At 28.2% G+C, this 13,369-nt stretch overlaps 1 protein-coding gene across 1 annotated transcript in view; it reads left to right on the forward strand.

Annotated features, from left to right (window-relative positions):
- The window catches only part of LOC132929865 (uncharacterized), a 37,218-nt gene that overhangs the window by 12,118 nt on the left and 11,731 nt on the right, over positions 1-13,369 (forward strand). The window contains exons 2-4 of the mRNA XM_060995482.1: positions 7,453-7,760; positions 9,448-9,604; positions 9,753-9,934. Of these exons, the coding sequence (XP_060851465.1) occupies positions 7,453-7,760; positions 9,448-9,604; positions 9,753-9,934 (647 nt within the window). The remainder of the gene's footprint in view (positions 1-7,452; positions 7,761-9,447; positions 9,605-9,752; positions 9,935-13,369) is intronic.

A 13,369-nucleotide genomic window follows, 5' to 3' on the forward strand; every position in this document is an offset into this window, starting at 1 on the left:
TCAACAACTATTCAAATTTTTGAAAATAATTGTTTTGTGTTATTTCAGGTTGTTAAAAAACAACAATCTTTCCAAAAAAAAAAAAAATACATAGTTTTTATTATTTTTTAATGACGACATGCATTTTAAATTCTTGATTGCAAAAGCAAAATATTTTCGAAGTACTTTTAGATGTAGGGAAATCGAATTTTGGACGAATAGTTATGTGTTCCGATAGTATTTATTTAATAGGTTTGATAAGCGGAGTGGAGTGGTAAGAAATATTTCGTAAAATGTTGGTTCACTACTTCGCTCATTTAACACGTATATAACTTATAAGCTACTAATCCAAAATTTAATTTTTAAAGATAATAATTTTAATATTATTATTCTGCTTCAGAATATGAAATTAAAAATGTATGTATTTAAAAAACGTATCGGAATGTCTTACGTTAAATTGATTGCTCCCTGTATTATTTTCGTTTTTCTTTTGTAATGCGACGCTTTTATACCGTGTTCATACAGTTACGACTTTCTTTTTCCACACCAATACTTATACATCCAATACTTCAACGAACGTACCTACATTTATTACCACGTAGGTATTGGGTACCTCACTACTACTGCAGATCTACAATTACAAACATACATATTCAGCTCCCTCTATTATTACATCGTATAAATAATATATCATATAATACGTAAAACGTAGCATATTACACTCAAGCTAGCAGTTAGCTATAAGTGTAAATATTTATTGTGATCATCATTTTTATTAAATATTCCAAATTTTAAGGTCTATGGAATTTTTCCTCGAATTTTTTCCTGTTCCCTATAAAATATAGGTCTATAGATCTAAAAAAATAATAACTAGATATATAGTATACATATAGTATGTAGTACGTACATAATGCATAATTTTAATTTAATTTAAGAATATTAGTAATCAGTTATAATTATTCTAATTAAATGTTATTACTGCGATCGACCGCTATTGTTATCAATAAATTGCTTCGCAAATTATTCTTATAGTCTAATTTTTGTAATATTCATATTATGCATTATATTCTTACTAGGTATAGTTGGTTAAATTGCTTATTAATAATTACTAATTAGTGTATTATACATATTGTCGCCTAGTAAATTTAACCGGTAAAATAAATTATTTGCCGGTAAATTTTTTTACTGAAAAAAGAAAAAACTACGAAGTGATCCAGCTAATATTTATAACATAACCACGATACTATGATTGATACAAATAAGTAAATTATGAAAAAAAAATGTTAAGCTATCGTCAAATCATATATATTAATTTCTGAATTTTAAATCAAATTTAATTATACGTAATGTCGTAATTGCAATAACAAAATTGTTAACCCTTTCACTTCCTAACTGATATCCACTCGTTACAACATATCCCTGCCAGATAAGTTTGAATTATAATTTCTAGAAGGGAGAACCAACCTCTAATGTTAAAAACATTATAAAATCACAATTCTCTTAGTCTTATTGAATAATTTTATTTAAGTTTTAAAAATGTATGCAATGTTAGCGAACACGTTTAAAGCAAACTATGTACGTAGTTCGGTTATTTGATTTTTTTTCGCTATAGTTGATATGTGATATGTTATATTATGTGTGACTATAGTTAGAGTGTTCGGTAAAGTTTACAGTTAAAAGTAAATTTACGTTCATTTTACAGAGTAAATTGATTTAACTGTTGTTCAACTTGAATAACCCTCTAGTTTTAAAAGCTTTACAAGCATAATAAGTACATACATATTGTATTTAATCATTTTAGAATACCCTGCTGGGTAGCTACTCTCCTCAAGATTTTATCATGCTTATTATTTTTTATTTTTTCTACTCACATATGTTTATTTTAACTGTTCTACAGATTCTATATATTCTAATAAATGTAAAAAAAAATATGTTGTATATTTTATTATTATACATTTATATTACCTAATGTTATATTAAATTTAAATATTTATTAAACATTTTACACTCATTTTATATTTACTTATCAATTTATTAATAACCATAGTTATTTTGTTTTTATTGGTATTAAAAATATTATCATTAATAATGTCAATTTATTATAAACTATAACCATTAATTAATATCAGCATGGACTATTTCAAGAATAGGTTATTTGATAGATACAATGATACAATAAAAAATTATTTAGAAATATTTACCAATTTACTGAATTGTACTATATTAACGTAAATTTACCGAAAATTGATTACCAGTAAAATCTACATCTCTACGTACCCGTACGGTTAATAGTTTTATGCGGCTAAGAATTAATTACACTCGTCGTAAGTAATGGTTATTAAATTTGTGTAATCCTATACAATAAAATAAATAATTTCTCCTAAATTATATCATACTAAAATAATTATAATTAAATTATGCGTTTGCGAATTGCGATATGCATCAGACTGTCGTTACAATATATTTTTTGTATCAAATAGATATTGTATATTTCAGGATTTTGATAGGCAACATAATATACATTCATATAAACAATTGGTATCAAACGCCTTAATAATTTAACATTGTAAATGTAATAAATAATAATATTGTTAAAAACATAATCGTTTTAATTTTAAAAATTTTTAAGCAATCACATTTCCCAAGACTTATTGATAAAGCAATTAAATTTCGTAGACACAATAAAAAAATTAAATATGATAGACATAATAAACATTTTTGTGCACCTACGTCTCACCTAAGTACGCAGAATATTAATTATTACATATTGATATTATATTATAATAACTTGTTTGTAAATCACTACATTTATTTTACATAATTCTAAAGATAATTTGTTAATTTGTAATAGTTTATTTTATTTATAAACCTTAAATGTAAGAAATATTTCATTAGAATTCATCAAGTAGCATCGAAGTAATTTGGAAGGATTAATTCAGTTTTTGAACTATCAATCTTTTTTATTGAGTACAATTTAACTTTTTAAGATCATGATTGCGTGTATATTACTTATCAAACAACAAAGATATTCCTCAAAAACGAAAATATTGTGTACTAAATTATGCTCTAATTAAGTCAAATTTCTAATTTCTAATTATTTTCAAAATAATTATTCTGTCAACTTAAAAAATATATAACCAAAACTATTTCTGTCTATTTTATATCTATATTATACATATTTTAATTGAAGTTTGAAAACGTTTTAAATCGAATAGAGTTATATCTTATAAATACCTACCTCTTGAGATTCACGACATTTTTATAATGGCTTCAACTCAGGCATATCTCCATTAAAAATGATTAAATTACTATTTATGTTGGTTGGTGAGCAATGAGCACTACGCAATTGGCTGTTATACATTTTATGGAGACTTTCTAGACTATTTGGCGTTTGTTTTATATAGACTATACTTATTTTATTTTGTTAGATATATTATCTGATAGATAAGTGCCGTATGTAATACTATTGTACCCATATTATAAACGTTAAATGATATAAAAAAAATAACATTTAGAACACGCCAAAGGTCAAAAGTTTAATTAAATAGTTTCACGGATACATTTGATGTCTAGACAGGAATATATTCAATAACGTTTACCAATTCATGTTCAATTATTATCATTTTAAGTGAAATTAATTGTGAAATATTAGACGAGGTGTCATATAAAAATCCATTGACCCATAAATAATTCGGCAATAATTATACACACAATTTACGCGCAATAAACAATATTATGCATTTCAGCTGATATCTTTTATAATGATGTAATATAATACATTATTTTAATTCATAGTTTTTTCATCATTAAATCATCGATTTACTTGAAATTTCTATTCAGCCATTAAATTTATTATTATGATCAGTGATCATACGTGCCTTACAGGATTCTGCAAGTCAGATGCAGCGAACATTTTTATCAGACCGTTTTCTCTTAGTAATGGTACACAGATAATATTATAATGTAATTACGTAAATAACTTTCATGTGATTTATGATTAATATTAAACTCATTGTGGTTCATTAAAATCTTTAATAGGTAATAACACTAATAACAATAATGCGATATAATATAATTTGATACTTAATTTGCTGTAAATTATTGCGGATGATATATTATATTTACATTATATTCGGATAGGTTGGTTTTACATGTTTTATTTAAACGTCGTGTTACAATCGGAAAATATTTATTTCTACAAACAAAATTAAAAATACAATACGTGTATAGACGTGTATAGGCTTCATATAGTACCTATTATATGCTTAAAATAGCTAAATATTTTATCTTGTATTAACATTTTTTTTTATACTTTTTGGTTTACCACAATTGAACCATTATTGCTGGTATTGATTTTGGAATTTCAAATGTCAGTAATTTAAAAATACAGGCCTAAAAGATTTATGAAATAACTGTTTTAAAATTATATTATTAGCCACAGTAGGATATGGTCTGTAGACTGGAGTTAGTGCGTTATATATTATATACAGTGACCTAGATTGGGCTTAACCATACTGACCGGACTTTCAAATGTAATTGCATCGGTCAGAGGCTGCTAGCGTAGACTCTGCTGTCCTAGTACATAACTTCATCATGGTGATCATCGCTATGACATGTAATGTAATTAACGGTATAATGTACAATTTAAACTGCAGGTAATGTACAAATAATCTGCTACCCATGTGATTCTGACTAAAATTACATTTAAAATAGTTTTCACATATTTCAGATTTCTGAATATTAAAGTAAAGAGTAGAGAGAGGACTTGGCAAGTTACGATTAAAACTAAATTTAGTTTATCACACATTTTCACATTATAATAATTTTTCTGGAAAACTACGGTTTTTAATGTCTGAGAAAAATAAAACATTATTTTGTTTAAGAATTATAAATATTTATTTATAATATTATAATATTTATTTATTTTCAATTCAAAATTTAACAGTTTGAAACCATTCAATTAGGTATAAAAATTAATTTATAGACAGATTATTTTCTTACTGCTCCAACGGCCTCTCAATAAATATTGATGATCGTTTACAAGTCTTATTTTTCCGATACCACATGGCTCAGATTTTATTTCAAAATATTATGAACTACCACATATACAATATGCCTTTATTTCTGTTACATAAATATTTGGATCTCGTTAAGTTAAACGTTAATCTTCTCGTTTATCATTTAACCGCCACGTCTAATTAATTAAATGAATATCGAAAAAAAAAATGACTAAGTATGTTTTATTAGGTAAAATTTGTTTGGATTTATTGTTTCGACGTGCATCGTCCACGGCTGTCTGATACGGTTTTATTTGTGGTTTCAATTATTAAACGATAAATTTTGTTTTTTCAACGAACAAATCGACTGACGATACACCTATATGACAGCTAAAAAACAATAAAATACGCCGGTATGAATCGATAGTATCTTGTTCTCGTGAAAACATGATATTTTAACATGTACCTACTACCTACAATATTATTATAATATCGTAGCTGCTATATTATTATATTATATCATTTAGACGGCTGGCGGCGGTCGGATACCACCAGTGGCGACAAGCGGTCAGAACACGCGTCGCGGTATCGACCACAAATCAGGTATATACCAATAATATGAGGGTATATATATATGTATAGGTAACAGTGTTATGCATACACGAGATCACGAGGAGGCGTCGTAATTTTTTTTTACAGCCATAATAAAATAAATGTGCGTCACATTCAGTGTTTATACATATATATATATATATATATATATATATATTATCAATATTATACTTCTTATAAACTGTACTTACCAACGATGTCGTTAACAACCTTATATATATATATATATAATAGCTCGACCATGTAGCCGTTCAATACTATAAATTATATTAACAATTATTATGGCTAATGAGCTGTGTCGAACGATTTGCCACCTCGCCAGACCCGTTTGATTTGGTCGGAACCATAACAGTGTCTTCTATCGTGATCTGGCATTATTGTTTCGTATTTAGTTTGTGGATTTTCACTTACTATAAGATCGGCACGTACCATTCCGTTTGATTTGTTGAAAAATTTTCACTGAACTACGACGCCGCGGACATAATAAATTAATATAGCCTATTGGTCTAGGCATATGATGTTATATATTATTATTATTATTATATGAGTGTATTTGTGATATCGTCATGTTATAGTATAACATGATTATAGATAATTTACCGACACGGAAACTTCTGCAAACTGTTCTGATAGAAATCCAAGATTAATCCACGCGGTAAAAATCGGGTATTGTGATTACTGACAACCATAATATATACTATTACATATACGCTAGAAAACCAGATTATGAATTTTCGAAAATAAAAGTAAAAAGCGTACGTAGGTACAGATATATTTTTGCTCAAACTATATCAGTAATATTTTATAATTTATGGCTTGTGGTTTGTGTAACCGCGTAGGTAGTAATATAATTGATACAAATACGTTTCATAGAATTTCAATGGGCATTACAAGAATAAACAAGCAAATGCTTTGCATTATGCAACCGTGAAATGCCTTTCATAATTATAATGAATCTATGAATCGTGTTTATAAAGGAAAATGTTAAATGTTCATGAACAGAGTTAATGAGAAAATTTGAGTTGAGTCAAAGTAAGATAATATTCGAATGGTCGAATTTTACCCGCAATCACAACAGGTGGTCGTTGTAGCATTTGATCTTTATAGACTTAGTGTTGCTAAATATTTAATGTGCCTATGTAAAATATTAACCATGGATAAAAAAAATTAACTATGTGTTCATGTAAATATTATGAATAATTTTATAGATCAGAGTAACGAAAAAACAATACATTTTAGGAGACTTCCAAATAGTTTATAATAGTATCTTCTAGGTAACACTAATATAGGATGGATTGACCTAGATTATTTTCCCGAATAAATATGCTTGGACCTAACTCATGAACTCTATAAATTATGTCAAAAACTAACTCACATATAATATAATGTATATATGTACATAGTATACTCAATAAAATACGTCGGGACTGAACTTATGTCATTTTTAAAATTTGGAACTCAACTCGAGGTCATCTTAATTAATATAGCTTATATATGTGGATGACAATCCTCATCAAATTTATATACTTAGGTATATTTTATAAATAATAATACAATGTTATATAATATTGGTATATATTATTATTATGATCATCTATAATAAAATCGACAAAAATCATTCACAAACAGTTATTTTACTCAATGATATGTTGGACCTCTCCTAACCCAATAACCACACACTTACACATTAATAAGTCATAATTAACTTTTTATGTATTATGGGATGACGATATATTTAGTGAAAAACCTCACCTGGCCTACAGTTACCTTTTACGATTAAGACAATATTATATGCCTACTTATATAAATACAAATTATGACGGTCGAGTGACGTGTGTTGATTTTTTTTTTCAATCCTGTTTAGCGTTGAGCGATAACACCACGGCATGCATACAAATGGTTCGCAGTCGCTGGTGCAACGAGCGTCCAATGACGTCGTCGTGGGACTGTCAGGTCAAGTTCCTACCGATGGTGGTGCCGACTAAGAGTGACCGTTTGCAAGCTGACAACTTACTTGTGTGTGTAGACAGCAAGGACACGTTCTTGATGAACTGCCCGCGGATCCGGGACGACGGTGCTGAGCTATCCGATGAATGCAACCACCTAAAAACTAACAACAGAGGATGCACCAGAGGCAACTACAAGTGTTCAGCGCAAAAACCGGTCAACCAGGTGAATGTCATAATTGTATTAAGTAATAATCTTAGCGTATTACAATATCTAACTCCGGCAGTACTCAAAATGAAAAAAAAAAGGTTTTTAATAGAATTTGAAAATTATCAAAAATGTATACTTAAAACCTCAGAAAAAAAACTGGAATACATGTACTTAAAATTATTTTCACGGTGACGCCTATCATTATAATATTACTCTCTGTCTATCGTAAGTTTTAGTTGTATACAAATTACTGTGATTTTCTACTTCATCCTATAAGATTTTTCTAAGGGCCATTTCTTACGCGATATTTTTTTGTTAGGCCTACATTCACGATTAGATCTTTTTTTTAAATCGTATTTCGTATACGGTGTACGAATAAAAGCATGCATTTTAATTCTTTATACGATTTATTTTTGTTTATTTCCACGCGTAATGCCTGTTTGTGCGTTATACATAATGTTTTTAAAATAATGTTTACTAAAAAATTTATTTCGATTTATTTAATTTAAATTATTATTACAGTTATAAATCAATGATATGAGATATATAAATAACTAATAAAGTAATGTATAAGAGTATTCTAATGTTATACGTTTTACATTATATCTGTATACATATCGTATTCGAATTATTTCAGTCCATTGTGACGAAAAATGTGCCCAATAAACATTTTTTTTTATATATAATTTACCATTATAATATTGTGTAAGCGCTGCACACGTTGTCGAAATCGCACTGTATACATATGCGATATACCATATACGCAAACAGTCGTATGGGACATGTGCCTTGAACACATACAACGGACCAATGAATATTTTTATTAAAATCACTCCCGTGTTTTGATGTTTATATTTCAAAGAATCAGGTTTCTTACCGGAAGAGGAGTCATTATATTACAAGTTACCTATTGTTTGCAGAACTTTTCGTTTTAGGTAAGGGAGAACCGGGAGTTTTCATACTTAGGTATCTAATTCTTTTATTTTATTTTTTTGCACTTATTCCGGTTTAAATTATCATTTTGTTCTATATAAGTAATATAAGTATATATTCAGTAATAACTGAATGTTTTTGAAGAGTTTGAAAAGCTTCACTCCATTGTAGTTAATAGAGTTATAATTGTATATTAATCATTTTTCTTAAACCAACTTGTTTTAATATTCCGTCGTATTCAATCACTCCCTTTTAGACCATAGAAATAACACATGGGTAACCTAAGCAGTACTCGAATTGGGAAAAATTAAGTGGAGGAGTTCAATCCAACGATTTAAAAACTGCGTTTCAAGTGCACAATTACTTAACACAGACTCGTATTACTTAAAGTATAATATAATTCACTGTTGTTTATATCATAGGCCATGGTTAAAAGTAGGTACCTAGTAAGGTATACTATAACTATATAGTAAGTTATACTCTTTTGTATAAGTAATTGTACAGTAAGTTAAATGTAATACCTATTTTATTAGCCATTACCTCAAATTTACTGATTTATAGTCTTATTATAGTCTTCGCCTAGCCACTGAAATTGTAAGTTACAATAAAACATAATATTAGAAATATAAAGCACAGGACAACGAGCCGAACGATCGTATTTATTATATAGACATACGAGTAAATAGGTACTTACTCGAAATAATTAACGAATAACAATCAATTATGAAATGAACATAATCAGCATTACTTATTATACTGTTTTTTGAAGGCTGTAATGCTGTTTGGTGGCTGGAGCCGGAACATGGCTGACTTTGTAACAATGAACGACTTGATGTCGTTGAAGGACCGACTCATTTCCTGGGGATACGCCGAGAACAACATTCGGACGTTTTTTGCAAACGGCATAAACATGAGCATGGACGACGGTGAGTGCCTATTTTATAGTATTATCCAAATCCGTTACTATAAATCATATAATAATATAAACCTGTGACTACCGTTCTCTGTACTTGGTACATATAATTTCCTCCATATTTTACTAACAACCTTCTCTTTGTACTTAAATGCTTTCAGACGGCACCGTCAGTTCAACAACAGTTAATAACGTCGAACCTGCCGACAAGCTGAACATACGCAGATATATCAAAGGCGTCTGTAGCGCCGCACGGTGTGCTGATACGTTTTTCCTGTACCTGTCCAGCCCGGCTAGGAGAGATGGAAACGCGATACTCTGGGACGCCAACGGCAACGGAATCGTAAGTCATTCGTCAGAGATACGTGTATTATATATATATAAATGTATAGGAGAAACATTAATATAATGGAGTCACTTGCTGTCGACGAACACGGAAACGATATTTTAAAGGGGCCAAAGCCGATTTCACAAATTTTCTAGTAATTTTCTTAAAATTTAAAATTTAAAAACTATACCTGCTTTATGTTTTACTTACCACCATAATTATAATACTTTTCCACTAATCTGATACCCGAAAATTATTTATGAGACTAAGGGAGGCGGTTTATATGTTAAAATAGTATATTTAAAAACAATGATTTCAAACAAGAAAAATACTGTCCTCGTAGAATTATCGGATTTCAGTAACTATTTTTTTATCTGAAAATACAAGATTTTCTATAGCTCACATTAAACTCCGATGTTTATTTTATTTCAAATGACGTGGTATAAAATAATTTGTAAAAAATCATAAGATTGTCTATTATTAAAGACATATGATTAAGTTTAAGATTAAATCACAGATACGGTATTATATATTATTATGGTATAGGTATGTACTAGGTATATTAGTATAATATATATGTTATCATAAAAAGGTATATATTATATGCAATTTGAAAAGGATTTTTTAAAAAAAAAAAAATGCATGAGAAAATTTTAACAATACAGCGCGTAATTCACATAATATAATATATTTATAAAATTATACCTACTATTATAATAATATTATATATAATATATTATATTTTATTGTGAATACATGCTACTGCAGTATATATACAGGGTGATTCGCTAAGCATCATCACTTTTTTTCTTCAATAGTGCAGTTGTTCAAAATTTGATTTTTTTGTATTACTAAAAACCGTACATTTAGTATATTATATTTTCTAAAAAATTTTAAGCATCAATATAAAAATTTGAACGAGTGATGTTAGAGTTATATTTTTTTAAACCATTTTTAAGGACTGCTATCTTTAATATAAATATTTGAATAATTGAAAAATTATACTCGTTAAAATTTCGAATAGGCATATGACAATTTTCAAAAAATAAACCATTAAATAATTTATAGCAATGAAAAGGGCTCCCTTTGAAAAACATAAATTTGTATCGCCACAGGATATTCCTTAAGTAACACTCCAAATCTCAAGAATTTAAAAATATAAAGTCTTTAAGCATATTTAAAAATTCCAAAAATCAGAATTTGAATTTATTCATTAATACAGGTATAAATGAGGGTTAATATGCTTGGTGAATTACTCTGTATATAGTAAACAATGCCGATTTGTGTATTACTAATTGAATAGTGGAAAACCTGTACCTGGTACAATATTATACACTCATTGTGTGTTGTGTGCTTGCGTATTGTTTGTACATGCAGATGATCAACAAGCGGTTTGTAAACAAATTTAGTACATCAGTATCGTGAAACTGTAAAAAAGCGAATGAACATAATATTAAGAACGTAAATGATGAATAGGTAATAAAGAAAATCGTATAAAATAATAAAATTAAGATCGGAGTATCGGGCGAATAAAATCTTAAAACGATTATAATAATACAATATAAGCACATAAACTTAATTATTCTTCTAATGTAAAAGATAGTATATGTACACTGTAACTGTGCCGACGACATTTTATTTCAATGATAAATAAATAAATGAAATTAATTTTCGGTTTGTGTTAGTATACCTAATCAATTTTGTTTCTTATAAATTATAATAATACGTATTATATTATATGCTTTTACACGAAAATTGTAAGTACGGCATTATTGTAAAAATAAGCATGCAGTATGCCTTATATACCTATAGTGTGTATAACTATAATATTATAGTAAAGTAGGTATTGTAGCAGTGATCGAAATAAAAAGTAAAACTCTTACTGAAGTAACAGCTGCATGTTACGGCCAAAATGCCAAATCAATAACCGATTCGTTGTATGCCGAATATTATTCACTAAATACTCGTATTAGAGAACCCTTCTTGCGCCATCATAATTACGGTAGTTACCTACGTTCATTCGGTTAAATTCATTTTTTGTGTTTAAGCGGTATCGTAGAATAAGTATTTCAACAAATAAAACGTTTGGATTAAAAAAAAAAATAAAAAAAGTCGTTTAACTAGTAAAACTTCTTATAACGATGCGGTCTCGTGTGGGCCGTACCTACCCAATACTGTATACTAATACCTAGCTAGGCCAACTGTATGTCAAGTTATTTCGATGACATAAATCGTGGCGACACGAATTTTATAAACCGCCGGTCGTAGTTGGGTGGTATTGTGAAATGATCAAGACGATCGGATAATACACAATGGTAATAATTCATCATGCACGTAATAATAATACGGATTTCTGGACGAATTTAAAAATCATTACCTACGCACGGCCACGGTGTATAATATTGTAGGAAGATGTATTTTATTACAATAGACGCGACAGATTTATATAGTTGTTGTAGGGAACGCATGTTATATGAATTAACTTTTCCAAAAAACTATAGCTAGGTACGTGTCTACTGCCGTAACTAGTAAACCAATACGACGTAGGTATTATAAATGTATAGTCGTTAAATATATAGTTCGAGCGGCTGTGATGCCCTCCAATAATGAATATTGACTTATCGCAGAGGTTCTCAAACTTTTTTCGTGTACCGCTTATCACGTAGGTATCGTATATAATTATTGCATATAGTCACATTTGTAATTTTATTATATATTATAATATAACGGACAGACTATGCTACTATGGAAATGATAAATCTGCAGTTAGAAAAACATTCAGTCTATATATCATGTATAGTGACAACTGACAACATTGTGTTCAAGTCGAGATTGACTTCATTACTAATATATAGGTACGTGAGTAATAACTATTAGATTAACAAAAAATGGACATTTTGATGAATTATTGTTAATTGCGATTTGTACATTTTTTATTTACTATAACATATTGATAAAAAATATATTTTAAATTATGGGTTAAGTAAACGGTATCGTGATTAAAAATAATTATATAGACTAAGCTGAGCTATAAGTGATAAACTAAAACTATTAAGTGTTTTCATAGAATAAATCATAACAGAAGTATTCTGTTTAATTACTAATTAAAATTCATTAAAAATATAAACGAAGTTAATAATAAATTGATAGAAAACAAAAAATAAATCAATTCATTTTACTTTCATACATTTTTAACTTATTCATTCCAAGGTCTGCAAAGAGCGATCAACTGTGAATTATTATCGGTCATAAATTATAAAATTATTATTACGGACATACCACATATGTAGAACATCAAAATAATAGTATATTCATTTTGACGTAAAATTTAGCTTAGAATATATTTATTTTATGTTTTATACTATGGACAATACTAATTTACTATGAAGTTAGAGTTTATTTAGTAAATAAATACAATTCCAAAGAACTATTGGAGTAATTATTCTCATC

The sequence above is a fragment of the Rhopalosiphum padi genome, chromosome 4, assembly GCF_020882245.1.
Source record: "Rhopalosiphum padi isolate XX-2018 chromosome 4, ASM2088224v1, whole genome shotgun sequence".
Classification (NCBI taxonomy): domain Eukaryota; kingdom Metazoa; phylum Arthropoda; class Insecta; order Hemiptera; family Aphididae; genus Rhopalosiphum; species Rhopalosiphum padi.